The sequence below is a fragment of the Thunnus maccoyii genome, chromosome 19, assembly GCF_910596095.1.
Source record: "Thunnus maccoyii chromosome 19, fThuMac1.1, whole genome shotgun sequence".
Lineage (NCBI taxonomy): Eukaryota > Metazoa > Chordata > Actinopteri > Scombriformes > Scombridae > Thunnus > Thunnus maccoyii.
In genome coordinates this window covers 3,352,947-3,370,216 of record NC_056551.1, presented here as the reverse complement: position 1 = coordinate 3,370,216, position 17,270 = coordinate 3,352,947, and the positions used below count along the sequence as shown (strand labels likewise).

The following is a 17,270-nucleotide window of genomic DNA, read 5'->3' as shown; positions in this document are numbered from 1 at the left end:
GGAGGGTGTTAATGGAAATTGTTTTGTAAAGCGACATTGTTGGAAGACATTTTCCTGCTGTTTCCAGTCTCTGTGCTAAGCTAAACATGACCTGAACCAAACTCTACACAGGACACATAGAGATGAAACTAATATCAATCCTCTCGTGTGACTGTGACTCTGTTTCTTCCACCCTCATCTCCCGTCTCACCCAGGTTTTCGATGGAGTAGTATCTCTGCTTGCTGTCCACTCGGACCGTCTCAGCGTAAGGACTTCCCACTCCGTAGCCGATGATGTAACCTCGCACCAGGATGTTGGGGCTGAGCGGGGGAGTCCAGGACATGATGATGCTGTTCGGAAGCGGCCTGACGTGCAGAGAGCTGGGCTGGTCGGGCACCTGACTCTCTGCAAAAACACACACAACAAAACATCACACCGAAGAAGAAGAAAACAGGGTGGTTGTAGTTCTCCTCAGCATCAGCACCAGTCCTGGTGTATGACCTCCACCACCAGCGGTTTTAAAAGCTCCTAGCAGCAGCTGTAGCAGGTACTTAGAGCAGCTGTGGCTAACAGGTGCTAACCCAGTTAGCTGAGTATTAAGCCCTAATAAGCCCTGACACTTTGTGTTATTCCTCAGCAACAGATTAGATCAGATTAGCGTCCTCTAGGTCCTCGGGGAGAGACGCTTCATATCACTTTATTGAGTGATAATCCATTGAAATGAGATTTGCGTCTCCCTCTGTCCCAGCCTGGAAACACAGTTAGCATAGATGTGTTTGTTTTTTATCTCGGCAGCTTCCTGCTGACCAGAGCGTTCTCTTCTGAGCTTCAACCTGAGGTCAGCTACTCTAATTATTCTACTGGAAATTTTAAGGTGATCAAACCCGAGAGTTTGCATCTTATTTGTTGGTTGTTTTTGCTTTGCTGTCTCTCTTCATTCTTTCATTATTTTTCTTTAATTCTTTCGCTTTCTTTCACTTTTGCTTTTCATGGAAAAACATCTTCCTAAGGGATAATAGAAATCATCTGCTGACCAGATCTAAAGTGTTTGTTTTACTGGTTTCTTTTTGACTTTAGTAAAGCTGTATTCCCATTCATGAGATTTCATGAATTGTTTTACAAAGGTCAAGTTGCGTATTTAATACATGTGGGGCTAAATGATGGTGGTGTTTTTTCCCTCGTGTTTTGAGCAGCAGTCTAGTGAGACCGTAATATTCATTTAACACCAGAATGGAGTTCTGATGGATGAAAAATGGCGAGACAACATTCCAATTTGTTTGGCACCCTAAACCAATATAGTTTATCCTCTTGAGAATGACTTTGCTTATCAAATGCCAGCTTACTGTCCCGTATTAATTAGGATATATGTAGTTTACAACAATGACAATCTGAAGTGATGGTGATACTAAGAGGGAAGACCAAATAAAGAGTTTTTCTAACTTGCTTTAACCTAGAAAATGGCATATATTATTTACATCCTTTATTAAACATGTATTATTTAATTTGATTTTGGTCATCTCCTTTCCTGTTGTGTCCCATCTTGTCTTCCTTTCCCTTTCTCTCTGCTACCTCCTCCTCCTCCCAGCCTTCCCATCCCTCCTCCCTCCCTCCCTCCCTCCTCCCCTGAGGCAAATCTTCTCTCCATCCATCCATCTCAGCCCTTAACTGGTTAAATATTTATGTGTGTGTTGGGACAGTAGAGATATTTACATGCTGTTGTACAGATCACTGCTCTCACAAACACACACACATGCTCTCTCTCTTTTTTCTTACCGTCCAGGTCGTTCTCTGGCGTCTCGGCGGTGTACCAGTCGCTGGCTGGACCCGTTCCATTGGCCGTCATGGCTGCTACCTGAAAACTGTACTGACTGCCCTTCTCCAGACCTGCAGAGGGAGAGAACATGTCATTATAACTGACATTTAGATACCAAAATCATTTATATATAAACTATACTGGTGTTCACCTGTGATTTCTATAGCAACAGGCGTAATGGTACGGAAGCAGAAAAATGGACAATGCTGCTGCTTCCAAGAGTATTTAAATCTATTGGAAAATTTGATTTGAACATCTATTTCACTGTTCATGACATTGACATTTAGGAGTGTCCTGGATCATACTACAGGGTTATGTGATGGTAAATCAGGTAGAAATGTTTCATCTTCTTCCACACTAATCAGATTTTCTCAATCAATTTAGTCTGTGGGATGGCCACAAGTACTACAGTACCCATGAGCCACCATCCAGAGCTCTGACATTATATGTTAATACAGCAAAAATATATAAAAGAAAGGCTGGTTTAGTTTATCTGACTTTCAGCTGGAGCACTTTGAGAGTTGGATGGACATGAAACTCTTCCTGGTTGCATCATCAGTACATGATGAACAACAGTGTTAGAAACATCTGGATCCTTGTTACAAAGTGAAAGGTACAGGCCTGTCTGCCTAACCCTAACCCTAACCCTAACCCTGGCCCTAAAACTGAAGGGGAGAAGTTAACTACGACTCCCAAGGTGCATTTCAGTAAGAAACATCCAATGGCAGCTCAAAATTCTGTTGTGTGCTCTGCTAACGTCGAGCTGAAGCTAAACATTTCACTTATTATAAACCTGATAAAACATTCAGTAGTTTAAATAGATTTGTTTTCAGATTCTGGATCAGTTTGGGATAAATTCAGTAACTATAGTGACTGAATATTTGTTCCCAAGTGTTCTACATTTTTTACTACTTTCCTTTCATTTTTGATTCACTCCTCTGATTGGCTTCCTCTCCATGGCAATGGCAGTTGAAGCTCATTGGTATCATAGTATTTAGAGTCATCCAGCACATCAAACAAAGCTGATATCTAAAACGTATGGCCATAATATAAATACAGTATCATCCAGGAGACTGAAGTGCTCCTGTTGAGACAACTGAGGCTCTTCTGTGTGGAATTTGCATGTTCTCCCTGTGCCTGCGGGGTTCTCTCCAGGCGCTCCAGCTTCTGTCTATCTCTATGTGTCAGCCCTGTGATTGACTGGCGACCTGTCCGGGGTCTAATCCGCCTCTCTAGAGGAAAAGTGGTGTAGCTAATGGATGGATGGATAGATGGATGGAGATGAAATGAGAGTTTGCATGTGAACTTGAGTCATGAATTTAATGACTTTTTTGACTCTTGATTGGACAAAATGAAAAGACATATGACTCATGACTTAACTTAGATTATAACCTTAAGTGTGGTCAACAAAAAATGGATGATAACATGCAAAACTTTTAGCTCAGAAATGACACAGGAATAACATAACATACATGATCAGTTTGATTTTTAAGTGTAAGTGAAAGTAATCAATAATAAATTAGAAAAAAAAGCTTTCATTATTCCTCTAAATTCACTATTACTCTCTTTATAAGTTTAAAATGTTATTAAATGTGGTGAAGAGCACATAATGACTTGTTTGAAACAAGACAGTTTAGGAACTGGACTTGATTTAGAGCTTGTTGGTCTTGACTTGGGACTTGTCAGTAATGACTTGGGACTTGTTGGTCTTGACTTGTGATGTGACTCTGGACTTCATAGCCAAGACTTACATGTGACTTAGAAAACAATGACATTGATTTTACAATTGGGTGAAATACTTCCAGGACCAGCAGCTCCTCCTCTTTCACCGCTCTATTCAGAATGCTTTGTTAGTTTCTTTAGCAATGCGGCAACAAAGTGTGCAACTCTCTAAATTAATGTTTCTTAACAGCATTAGGTTCTGGGCTGGCAGTTGTCTTCTCTCCTGAAATTGGTTTGGACAGAGGACCTTATTTCATTTAACCAGTTTTTGTTTTCCACTTTATTAGTAGAAGTGTAGAGCCTAAAGAAGCCAGATTGCCTCTGGAACATTTTTAGTGTGAACCTATTTTAATTCTAATTTTTGCTGGAATAACAAGTCAGATAGAGAGCAAACAAACAGATGAGTTTAAACCTTTTGATTTTCATTCTCTCTGACTGGAGATGTAATCATTGTTGTCACTTCTGAGTCTGCTGTGTGGTGTAAACTGAAGAGTAAAATTAATGAGCTAATAAAGGTTTAATCTGTCATTCTCTTCATCTCCTCAGTGAAGCTTTTTTTATGTATTGAAATTTAGTTTTTTATTCTCAGACAGTGACCAGGAGTGATTACTGCTGACAACCTCCCCCCTACCCCCCTCTCTCACACACACACACACACACACACACACACACACACACACACACACACACACACACACACACACACACACACACACACACACACACACACACACACACCTGCCACTGGGGAATGAATTTCTGAGCGGACAGACAGATGAAGATAACCATCGGTGGAAAATAATGAAAAGGAAGATCAGTTTCATTTAAATCCTGCAAGCCTCAAATTGAAATAATAGCTGGTGGCAGTTTGAATGCAGACACACACACACACATGCACACACATGCACACACACATGCACACACGTAAATTCATGCAAATGCAGATTTTTTGTCAGAGGGAAATAGGCACACATACAGATACTGTACATGCTGAACAGAAAAAAACAGGTACACGCAGAAATTAAGCTAAAGCGCACACACACACACACAATACACATCTTGAGGATATGAATCTTCTCTTTGTCTCTGAGACAGTCACTATTTGGAGGATCCTGTTGGGAGGACTTGACAGCATTCATCTATTAAATCGTCCTTATATCTCCACAGTCAATTTAAACATCTTGGTTTTTAAGAACATTCAAGGTAAATGTTAAAGGACACATCTGGTGATTTTCAATATTTTTCTTGTTGCCAACAAATCCTACAATGAATTAATCCTGCTAACAAGTATCAAGTATTATGTGTGTATCAAAAGCCTGTTACTGCTTATTCTTCTGTGCCATGTAGCTACATTGTTGTCCAAAAAACTGTTCTATCTCTACACTAAATGTGTATTAATCCACTGCTGAAAATAGTCCCAAACAAATGTACTATTTCCTCCAGTAACAATCGCTAAAAACTACAGTTCCCAGCTGTTAAAAGAAATTACTGATCTTTTTTTTTTAAACTTCAGCTGAACTTCCAAAGTCAAACTAAATGAAAGAGAACGAATCCACCTGCGGAGCCTCACCTGTGAACAAATACCAGAAGTTGTTGGGTTCTATGGCCTCCTGGTCTCCACGGCGACCGGTCTTTCTGTATTTGATCTTGTAAGCGGTGATGATGCCGTTTTGGGCGCTGCGCGGAGGTGGCTGCCATGACACCTTGATGCTCTGAAAGACGAGAAGAAACAAAGATTAAGTAAGTTAAACCAGATGCAAATAATCTCCTGACTGAGGAAGCAGTGAACAGCTGCCTGCTGCTGTGTAGCCGGCAAACTATCTAAAATGACTTCAACCACCTGTCATCACCATGAAACATCAAGATACAGTGAGTATGTGTGACTATGTTTGTGTTTTCATCACAGCGAGGTGTGAAACTGGACTGTTAAGTCTGATCAGGGATCAGCAGAGAAGCACATCTGGTTTCTGTTGTGTTTCTATTTTTGTTCGGATGAGTCTGATGTTGAGCTGGTGTCTGTGTGTGTTACTGAATCCTTCCAGTTAAAGGGTGTGGTGGTTTGAATTTCGCTGCGTGCTCGAGTGTGTATCTGTGTATATTTACTGCATATATTTCTGAGAGTGTGTGTGTGTGTGTCTGTGTGTGTTTCTGTGTATGTTTGGGTGTGTGTTCCATGAATTTTAATTGCTTTATTTGCATGTTAACAACCCACCTCTGACACACACACACACACACACACACACACAGCAGATGTTTGCTCGGCCCCCAGTGTGCTCTGCTCTGTGAGGCAGCTGCCATCAACCATCCTGCTGATAGACTCAGTATGACCCTGTGTGTGTGTGTGTGTGTGTGTGTGTGCATGTGTGTGTGTGTGTGTGTGTGTGATAGGTGGGCTGAACGTTAATGAATGAAGATTAATGAATTAGAAAAGTAGAAAAAAAATATTTGATCTATCCCTATCTCTCTTTCTCTCTCTGTTGCATCCACCTGACTCGACCTCTTTCTCTTTAATGTCTCATGTATTATCTCTTTACCTCTATTACCACTATCTCACTTCATCATTATCAGTGAGGTTGGAAGAAATTCTGTGACAAAATCAGAAAGTGTATTCAATAAAATAATCTTAAATTGGCTCTGTTATATACAGTATTAATAGACAAAACGTCAAATATTAACATCCTATATTGATGGCTCCAGTAATAATGCACAAGCCCCTGTGAATGGCACCCAGCTGTGAGGTTATGTAGGGTTAGGGTGATTGCAGGTCACACACACGCACACACTTGCCAAATTTATTTGAGCCATTAGGTCCGATGAAAATTTAAAGTCTTGAAGAACTGTATACTGTTAGGGCAGCAGTCATCTGGCATCTACAGTAATATAACCTGCAATTCAACAATTCAGCCGTTTTTTCGTCATCTATCTCACACATGTCTGACATAACAGATACGCTTCTATTCTAATCAATACCACTATCAACACAGGCTGTATATCGGCTTGTATGTTTCACTTACAATGTACAAGTATATACACGTAATTGCAACCCAAACAGGAGTTTTTTACACTTCAATTCCAATTTCTTCCATTTAAACTGCTTGGTTGAGTGTTGGGCTCTCAGCACCACCAGAGCATGATTGACCTACACTCAATACTGCTCCTGAACGAATCTCGTGTAGACACTGATGAAGAACTGAAAATGCTGCTCTGCTAAAGTGCTGCTCTCACTACGCAGCATGTGTAGACATTGTGTAATGTTCATGCTCTATGGTACCAAAAAATGAGCAAAGCCTGAAGAGCATTTTTTTTTTTAGCGTACCCCCTCGGTGAGCGATTATTATCATCATCAGTGGAATGAGTGGAGCATCATTTTGGAACACGCTATCCAGTACTCTTAGTACAATCCAGTGTTTGCTGTTTGGCAGAAGAGCTGAGTTGAACCACAGTTCAGATTTTCTTTTCATCAGTTTCATTGTCTACCTCACACTGTTGCACCGGATGACATGTTGCTTTATTACCGTGAACACACAGATTGTAGTTTATTAAGTCTGAATCCCACACAAACACACCGCCCTGCTTCCAGAAACACTCACACGAGCACCAAATGTGTATTAATCTTCTGCTGAAAATGCAATACTTCCACCCGCTTGAGTAGCATTTGCTAATAAAAAGAAAAAAAAAAAAAACTACAATACCCAGCTGGTTTAGGAAATTAGAAGCTTTTTTGTAGAAACTAAATTATATATTTGGGCGCTGTTTTTTTTTTTTTTTTTTTAAATTTTAATCTTCAGCAGGAAGCAGGGGGCTTGGGGCTGAGTGCAACAGACTGGGTAGGGAAGTCAGATAGTACAGAGAGATGTACTAATACATGTCTGGTCCAATATTCAGTAACAGCATGTACTGAAGTGGATTCTCATTTAATACAAAACATGCGCAGTGCAGAACCAGACGGCCACTTACACATGTACAGATTGTATCACACACATTCACACACACACACAGACTGAAGGTGTGTGTTTCCCTCCATCAGCTGTGGTGTAAGTCATCGGGCCAACGAGCAGTTTAAATATTCAGCCAGTGTTACTGAGACAACGGCCACAGAGGATTTCATTAACATTTAGCTGCACCTGTTCCCTCTGCTGCTCCTCATCCTGCTAATTGATTACAGCAGAACTGATTACTGAGAGGGAGGAGGGAGAGGAGAAGAGAGGAGAGACAGAAGGAGGGAGAGAGGGAGAGAAAGAAATGGACAGATTTAATCAATGTATGTTCGCCAAATTCCTCCATAGATTCTCTTTCTCTGTCGCTCTCTCCCCCTCTCTGGTGCAGTGTCGCCATGTGCTTCATTAACTAATTAGCCACTTTGGCAGGACACAGTTGGATGTGAGGTCTCCGTGGAAATGAATATTTTGTATCAAAGTTAAATCCATGATGAAGTTCATCCATAAATGAAGTTAAATCCATGTTGGAACAACTCCCACAGAGATACAAAGAGGCAAATCATGCATGAAGGATGACAGCAAGTCTCTACCTGGAGTTAATACTCCTCAACAACAACAAGTTCAACAACAGGAACAACATCACTGGAGTTGATCCTTAGCACTTTTCATTAGACTGCAAGTTAGATTACTGTTACTACTATTAATAATCTTTATACCATAATATATCATACCATCTGCCATGAGTGCTACTGCTACCATTTCCATTACTGCTGCTACTAATGCTACTCCTAGTGCTTCTACTGCTATAGTACTGTTGCTACTAACACTGATAATACTGCTGCTGCTACTGATATTACTGATGCTACCTCTATTACTGCTGCTGCTACTGATATTACTGCTGCTGCTATTACTGCTGCTGCTACCTCTATTACTGCTGCTGCTACTGATATTCCTGATGCTACCTCTATTACTGCTGCTGCTACTGATATTACCGCTGCTACTGCTATTACTGCTGCTGCTAAAGATATTATTGATGCTACTGCTATTACTGCTGCTGCTATTACTGCTGCTGCTACCTCTATTACTGCTGCTGCTATTACTGCTGCTGCTACTGATATTCCTGATGCTACCTCTATTACTGCTGCTGCTACTGATATTACCGCTGCTACTGCTATTACTGCTGCTGCTAAAGATATTATTGATGCTACTACTAGTACTGCTGCTGCTATTACTGATGCTACTGCTATTACTGCTGCTGCTACTAGTATTACTACTACTGCTGCTATTGATGTTGCTGCCACTGCTGCTGCTACTGATATTACTGATGCTACTGCTATTACTGCTGCTGCTATTACTGCTGATGCTACCTCAATTACTGCTGCTGCTACTGCTATTACTGCTGCTGCTACTGATAATACTACTACTGCTGCTACTGATGTTGCTGCCACTGCTACTGCTATTACTGCTGCTGCTACGGATATTACTACTGATGCTAAGCTATTACTGTTGCTACTGATGTTACTTCTGCTACTAATACTACTGTTCCTGCAGCAACAGCTACTATTAGTGCTGCAACTATTGCATTATTATTTTTATTATTATTTTTATTGTTATTTCAGATGTGTTTGTGATGCTTAAGTTTGTCTCCAAAGTGAACCATCTCATTGGCCGACATCAGATCTAAATTGTATATTATTATTGGTTGTCCACTCTTCACATGCTGCTGACAGAGCAGCTGGACCACAGTTTGCTGTGTTCATTAAGTTGGTGAGTTTTATTTCTTTAATAGCGCTGACTGAACTAAATGGGCTCCATGGATCAATTAAGCAGGTTTCAGATGTACTTTCTTTCCTTGTGTGAATTAGAGGTGAAATAGCCTCAGGCTGCTCTGTAACACCTCTGCTTTTTTTCTTTCTGAGAAGAGCAGAAAGTGTTGGGAGCAGAAATCCTCCTGCTGCTGCTTTGTATTCAGATGTAGCTGACATTGTAAAGCAGCAGGGCAAGCAAAGCCATGGCCTCTCCACCGTCTTCAAAAAGGCCGTGAGCCTCTGTCTGTTTTTCCCCTCAGAGGAGACGAGGAAAACGCAGGGAGGTCTGCAGAAAGCTAATGAAGATAACATGAAATAAGTACAGATAATAACCTAAACAGCAGCGATAATGACAAGAACCAGAAGTGTCTGAGGGAAACTTAAATAAGACAGTAAACACAGTAATGTTGGTTACATGCCGAGTATAGGCATAGCCCTCCAAGAGCTGTTGCTTTTGGGTTTATCACTACGCACATGCACAGTTGTTAAGATTTATACACAATTTATTTATGCACAAGTGCCCCTCTCAGGTCTGCATCTCCAGTATATAAGACCTGAGATCTGCTCCCAAATAAGCCAACTTTTTCTTCAGCTGACGTTGGTGGAGCAGTGGGCTCTGGATCTTAGTGGGCATTACGCTATGTAACCAAAGTTCACCCTCTAAGAGCTGTCACTATTGGGATAAGGGCAAAGATGGATGTGGTCAATGCTCCACTGAACCACCAGAGTCCACACACATTTTACACACACTAGTTAACAGCCCCATAAGTGCAGTGCACCATAAGATAAAATGACATAAGCTGTGCCATGGTCCTCTTCCACTGTAGGCCCTGTGTGAATAGTCAGAGTGAAGCGTTACAATTCATTCACATGACACTCCCATTGCTGTGAGAGAACAGGGACGATAATTATGCACCGTAAAAAGTCCCAAACACAAGCAGAGCAGGGACGAGAGGGTGAATAGCTCACTAATCCGTGATGATGTGAGTAGAGGAGGATACCACATGGCAAGTGCAGGTGCGCACAGTGAGTGCACAAGCACACATTTCACACACAGTGAACTTATGTTGGGAGAGCGGGCATGGACAGTTGTTACAAACAAGTTAAAAGAGAGTTTTTAGTATATGCCAGCTTGAGGCACATATAATGGCTCTCTACCAAGATGAGTGTGTGCGCGTAATGTGTCCGGAGCTGAGAGTGTGTCACTGACCATTGAGCACATTCAACACAGAATGAGTCAGAGAGGGCTCGGTCATGAAGCGCAGGTAGAACCGAATAAAAGGACGACGTGAAGCCCATGCTGCTGCTGCACAATTTTCTACCATTGCCATTCCTCTGAGAAGAGCTGTGGAGGAGGACAAAGACCTCACAGAGTGTTCACGGATATGGGGGATCTACCCCCACTGCGACACATGTGATAGCATCACACAGCCACTGGACGAAGTGCTGTTTCATCAAGGGCTTCTGCTGCGAATGCTCTCTGTAATGTACAAATAGCTGCTGTGTCTGTCTGAGGCCTGCTGTGCACGCACAAGGCAGAGTTGGTGTGACGTTTCTTCTCTTTCACTCCTGTGAGGAGGACTGAAGAAACCGTCCATGGGGAATATCTCTTGATCTAAAAGAGCTGGTTATGACCTTGGGCATGAATGTGGGATTTGGCTGCAGAGTGGCTGTGCTCCCGTCTTCTCTGATAATGAGACAAGACGGGGAGACTGAGAGCGCACATAAGTCACTTACTCTTTTTGCTGAAGTCAGGGCTGGGAGAAGTGCTGTCTTTAATGACAGTAACTTGAGAGAGATTTGCGGAAGTGACTCGAAAGGCAGTCCGCCCAGAGTGCGTAACACCAGAGGTAATTCCCACTGCAGTGCCAAGAGTGCATGACAGATCTCTGTCTTCTGACTCTGTTTAGGAAGTGCTTAACCAGCAGGTGCACAAAAACAGATCTCTCTTCATAGCCTTCATGAAAGGATGAAATGGCTGCAGCATATGTTTTAAATGTAAATAGAGCCAGATTTCTATGTACTAACAGCTGGATGAAAGTTAACACAAGATAAAGGGCACGATGTGGGATCTGAGCCCTTCTACACAGTACAGCGCTGAAAACAGGCTGTAGTAGAAGGGGCCCCCTGGATAATGCATACCGCTGCAGGGGGCAACCCTAATCTCTCCACATACTCCCATTCAGGGCCCAGCCCCATAACTGCTGGCCTATCACTGGAGTGTAGGATTGAGCTGTCCGTCTGTGAGAATGCATTTCTGTGCTGCAAGAGTTGCCAATAACCTGAATACATGGTTGAAGGCAAGGAATCAGGGGACTGGGGAAAAGTGTAAAGGAGCTTTGAGCCACGGCCAGTGAGAGACGGCATCCACTCGCAGTGAAAGATCATCTAGTGCGCTCATGGAGAATCATAACGTGCACTGTGCATCTTCTCATGAGGCAAATAGATCCACCTCTGCTTTCCCTAACCTGTCCCACACAGTTGATTAAGTGTGTTATTCAACCTCCACTCATCCTCCACTCACCTGGTGATATACACAGTACTGCTTGAAAGTTTGTGAACCCTTCAGAGTTTTCTCTATTTCAACATAAATATGACCTAAAATGTGATCAGATTTTTGCAGTAGTCCTAAAACTGAATAAAGGGAACCCAATTAAACAAATGAGACAAAAAACATTAAACTTTTTCGTTTACTTATTCAGAAAAATTATCCAATCTTACATATTTGTTTAAGGCAAAGTACGTGGACCCTTGCTTTCCCCTTTTGCAGCAACAATTTCAACCAAACTGTTTATCAGCCCTGAACATTGGCTTAATAAAGGAATTTTAGTCCATTCCTCCTTACACAACAGTCTCAACTCAGGGATGTCGGTGGGCTTCTTTACATGAACTGCCCACTTCAGGTCCTTCCACAGCATTTCTATAGGATTAAAGTCAGGACTTTGACTCGGTCATTCCAAAACATTAACTTTCTTCTACTTTAACCATTCTTTGGTAGAACGATTTGTGTTGTCTGGGGTTGTTGTCTTACTGCATGACCCACTTTCTGTTGAGCTTCAGATCACAGACAGATACTTTGCCATTTTCCTGTAGAATTTGCTGGTACAACTCAGAACCCATAGCTCCTTCAATAATTGCAAGCTGTTCAAGTCCAGAGGCAGCAAACTCCACCAAATCATGATAATGTCACCACCATGTTTCACAGATGGGTTAACGTTCTTATGCTGGAATGCAGTGTTTGCTCATTGCCAAACATAAAACTTCTCATTCAAGCCGAAAAGTTTGATTTTGGTCTCATCCATCCACAGAACGTTTTTCCAATCGCCTTCTGGCTTATCCACGTGGTCTTGAGCAAACCGTAGATGGCAGCAATGTTCTTTTTGGAGAGAAGTGGCTTTTTTCCTTGCAACTCTGCCATGCACATCACTGATGTTCAATGTTCTCATGATGGTGGACTCATGAACATTGACTGTAGCCACTGCAAGAGAGATCTTTAGTTTCCTCGATGTTACCCTGGGGTCCCTTGTGGCCTCCTGGACTATTACACGTCTGTTCTTGGTGTGATCGTTGTTGTTCAACCTCTCCTGGCGAGGGTAACAATGGTGTTGGATGTCTTCCATTTGTACACGATCTGCCTGAAAGTCGACTGTCCAAACTCTTCAGAAATGGTTTTGTAAATCTTTCCAGCCCGATGAACATCAACAACTCTTCTTCTAAGGTCCTCAGAAATCTCCTTTGTTCGAGACATGACACATTTCCACAAGCCTGTGTTGTGAAGATCAGGCTTTGATAGTGGAGACCCAAATTTCTCTTCTTCAAATAAGGCAGAGCCTCCCAGACTCACACTTGATTGTCAACCCATTGATTGAAACACCCGACTCTAATTTCCCCTTCAATTGAATTGATAATGCTAGAGGTTCACATATTTTTGCCATGCACAAATATCTAACATTGGATCATTCCTCAATAAATAAACAAACAAGTAAAAGGATTTTGTCTCACATTTGTTGAATTCATATCCCTTTATCTAGTGTTAAGACTTTCATGGAAATCTGATCACGTTTTAGGTCATATTTATGCAGAAACAGAGCAAATTTTAAAAGGGATCACAACCTTCAAGCAGCACTGTTGTCATGTTGTCTGTCTGTACCACCACATGCTTGTCTGTCAGTAGTGGGGCAAGGTGTTCCAGCACTTTCAGCACCGTGGACTGCCTTTGTTTCCACTGTACACAGTGGAAACAAATTGATCATGAGGAAATTGATCTTTAGTGACAGGTGGGTGGTTCTGAAATGGACCATTGTGTCTGGCAGTTTCCATTAAAAAAAACCACATTCCCTGCATCCCATCATTGCCGCCGCGGTTTGCAAGGTGGCTTGGCTTAGACCAGGTGCAGGCTGGGAGTTGGCCCCTGGTAGCAGGACAGCATGGAGCTTACTGATGCAGTACCATCAGCCATGCCTTGATCCGGGCCTGCGCCACTGTTGCAGCCATGGAGAGGGTCAGGATAGCTGTCATCACTTTCTCAATGTCTGTTGCCATCTCCAGACGGTGTGAACTGGGCTGTGCAGCCATGGCAGAGACAGTGGAGAAGAGCAGTATGATGTTATAAACTGTTGCTGTCTGGGTGGCACACTGATGAGCACGATAAGTGAGGCAGGCGGTGACATGATCCCAAGGAGAAGGCGGTGTAGGTTTACATCTGCTGAAGCCTAATGATGCCTGGGAGGTCTTGGAAGAGAGCCTATGCTGGCAGACAGTTGGCCAATGGGCCGTGGTGAGGCGGGAGACAGTCACACACGCGGGGCTCCGTTCTCGCTGACGAACTCCAGGTCTCCCATTGTGGAGAGGGGAGAGCTGGGGGTGTGCAAGTGATGGAGGGAGCTGAGCCATCGGACTGCACTGTGCACCCCTACCAGGCTGGGTCAGTTGAAATATTTCCAGTGCTTCTTCGACCGTATAGCTCGCAAGGTCAGCCCAGGCGCTGTCTCCATCACCTTCTACTTGCAGCGCTGAGAGGGCATCTGCTCACCACTGTAGCTCCATGATGGGCAGGTGAACACAGAAGGAGCACACGGCCCGGGAGTGAGCGCTATCCTGGCATACTCTGCACTGAGGTACATCTCACAACGGGTGTGGAGGTCACATCCACCTGCTACATGACGCACATTTCCTTATTTGGACATCACTCCCAGACTTGAGGGCGTTTCCCAGAGATAAAGCTGAGCTACTGACATGTGTGAAGTGCTTCCAAGGGACTCTTCCCCTTCTCCTATCCACAAAGTTATGTTGTAAAAATTAGGCAATAAATGAAAAGTGCAAAGCAATTATCGCCTTTAAAGTTCTTCCCTACGCGTTATATAATGTGCTGTCTCTGTGTTATGGGTGTATAAATACATGCAGGTCTGTCTATGCGATTGCTATGAGCAAAGTTTTAGCTCAGTAGTCACAGTCGTCTATGATCTGGGAGACTCAAGTTCAAGACTTGGTGTGGGGACCTCCTTAATAACAGTTTATTCATAAACATTTATTTCAACACACTAATATCCTAAAATTAAAAGTGTAATAAAAACAAAAACAGGATTTTCAAGCCTATTTCCACTTTTATTTGAATACAAATACAAATATAAATAATTTTGCTGCCTCAACAAATATAGATACAAATACAAATACTGGGCTCTCTGCACATCCCTAGTCATGACCCCTGCGAATGACTCGTTTCACTATCAGAATTTTATCCATTCGTTCCAAGCACCTTTTGAAAGTCTAGAAGAGTCACATGATTGAACCGTTTTATCCCCATTCAAGTCATCCAGGGGGCTAAACTGGAAGTTAGCTGTCTCAGCCGGCAGAAGTCCCTGGTGAGTATGCTCAGTGGGTGGATTGGGCCTTCAGAGCATGCGCAGTATGTTTTAATTCGTGTAATTTCTTTACAGCGGGAAGTGGTTTTTTTGGCTTCATGCGCCACTGAGCAACTTTCACAGGAATGAACAGGGCACCGCCTCCGACACTATATCCAGTTCTCTTTGATGATCTTTAATGATCCATGGGTGAGACGCTGAGCCAAAGACATATCTTCTTTCTTCACTTCCTTTAACAGGTGACTGCATCAAACACTGAAGAAAAAATGGGGAGCAGATCTCAGGCCAAGCCGGGGATGCGGAACTGAGAGGGGCAATTGTGCGAGCACAATGGTGCGAAATAAATCTTCACGACTGTGTATGCTTGCAGAGATAAACCCAACAGCGACAGCTCTTAGAGGGCGAAGCCTAGACGATAACAGAACAATACTGCTAATATTACTTCTTCTAATGCTGATAATGATTACATTTCTCATACTTCTACTATTGCTACTGTTTACTTCAAACTGGACCTTCAAGTAGGTTACAATTGGGCTCACCATATGAGTTACTTAAAATTCAAAGTTATGAAAATGCACCGTGAAGTTAATTTAATTAGCAATCTGTAGTTAATTAAGTTAACAAATGAAAGGAAACAACAAAGCCTCCTATTATGCTGATGCAGGACATGGCACTGGTGCATTTCAGTGAAGGAATACAGTCAGTTTTTTTGTATTTCTAGCTGTACTTTGACTCTTTGTTCCACCGCAGTTTTCCCCAATCGATGGATAAAAAAGCTTTAAAGAAAAACAAAACTTTAAACTGAAACTGGAATTAATTCAGTGGGTTGTGTTCCGTTTCAGTATGCAGAGCTGCAGTGAGAGCTGCATACAGAACACCTCATCCACCCTGTGACCTACACACACACACACACACACACACACACAGGGCCAGGTGAGTAAACACTCCCTGAATTCAATCTGTGATTGTTTGTTCATGTCCTCTGGGTGAGAGCTGCAATCACATCAACTGTGTGTATGTGCTTGTGTGTGCGCGTGTGTGTTAATGTCCTCTGGGTAAGGAGCAATCACACGGAGGGCAGACTGTCTCTATTTGCTGTGCAATACAACATGCAACACCATGCTGCAACATGCAGTGTGTGTACATGTGTGTGTGTGTGTGTGTTTTCAGAAAATAAACAGCTGTTAGGTTTTAGTTCAATATATAAGAAGTACAGACAGAGGTATGTTTGAGCAGTTGGTTCCCAGTGTCCAAAACATATTTAAAAAAAATATGAAAAATACGAAAGGTAGAGAACAAAATCTGAGTTACTTTATTGTTTACATGTGATGTAGGCTGATGTTTTTTAATTACTGTCAGATTTTTTTTTCAATAACTCAAAAACCAAAAGTACACCTCTGTTTTACTTTTTACCTTCTTATATATGGGGAAAAACACAACACTCACCTGCTGACGTGCATACATGTTACCATGGTTACCACATAATCTTGCATAATTATATAGATCACTCAAGGATGAAATTTCCATTGGGGATGGGGAGCTATGATGTTTCCCCTCTCATTTTAGAAGCCTGTTTCTGCCCCCTTCCCCCTACTTTTACAGTTTCATTTTGATTTAGTCTAAAATCTCTCTAAACGGTGTCCTCTGACTGTCCAGTTGCCAGGGTATTGTTGCCCTTAGATACGCCTCGTAGGCTACATACAGGGTACCGTACCCTGTAGCTGTTTCCCAAATCCATACACACTAATCGTTAGCAGTGTTTGAGTATGTACCGTGTCAACTCAAAATTAAGTTTAAAACAGTTGTTTTGTAGAATAAAAGCTCTTGATTTTTGAGGGTGCTATTGATGAACACTACCCCTCCCACAGTGCAATACACAAAGGAAACCATTAAAAAACTCACAGCTGGAAAACACTGAAATTAATAGGTACAAGAATACCTAAGAAAACAAAAAATAACAATGGAATAATTGAAAATACCTTTTTGTCTTTGTCTTTTTGTTTTGCAGTTGCATGTATTACATTCCATCTGCTAGTAGAAAACCATGTAGTATGCTGTATACCAACTGCAAAAAACACTATACAATAAAGATTAGTATATATTGTAGTACATAATTTATACAGTTAGTATGTAGTATGAAATGAGGGC

At 42.1% G+C, this 17,270-nt stretch overlaps 1 protein-coding gene across 1 annotated transcript in view; it reads right to left on the bottom strand.

Annotated features, from left to right (window-relative positions):
- Nucleotides 1-17,270, bottom strand: part of dcc (DCC netrin 1 receptor) — a 195,990-nt gene that overhangs the window by 88,635 nt on the left and 90,085 nt on the right. The window contains exons 13-15 of the mRNA XM_042396032.1: nucleotides 5,086-5,227; nucleotides 1,754-1,864; nucleotides 191-385 (exon numbers count right to left, since the gene is read on the bottom strand). Coding sequence (XP_042251966.1) covers nucleotides 191-385; nucleotides 1,754-1,864; nucleotides 5,086-5,227 — 448 coding nt within the window. The remainder of the gene's footprint in view (nucleotides 1-190; nucleotides 386-1,753; nucleotides 1,865-5,085; nucleotides 5,228-17,270) is intronic.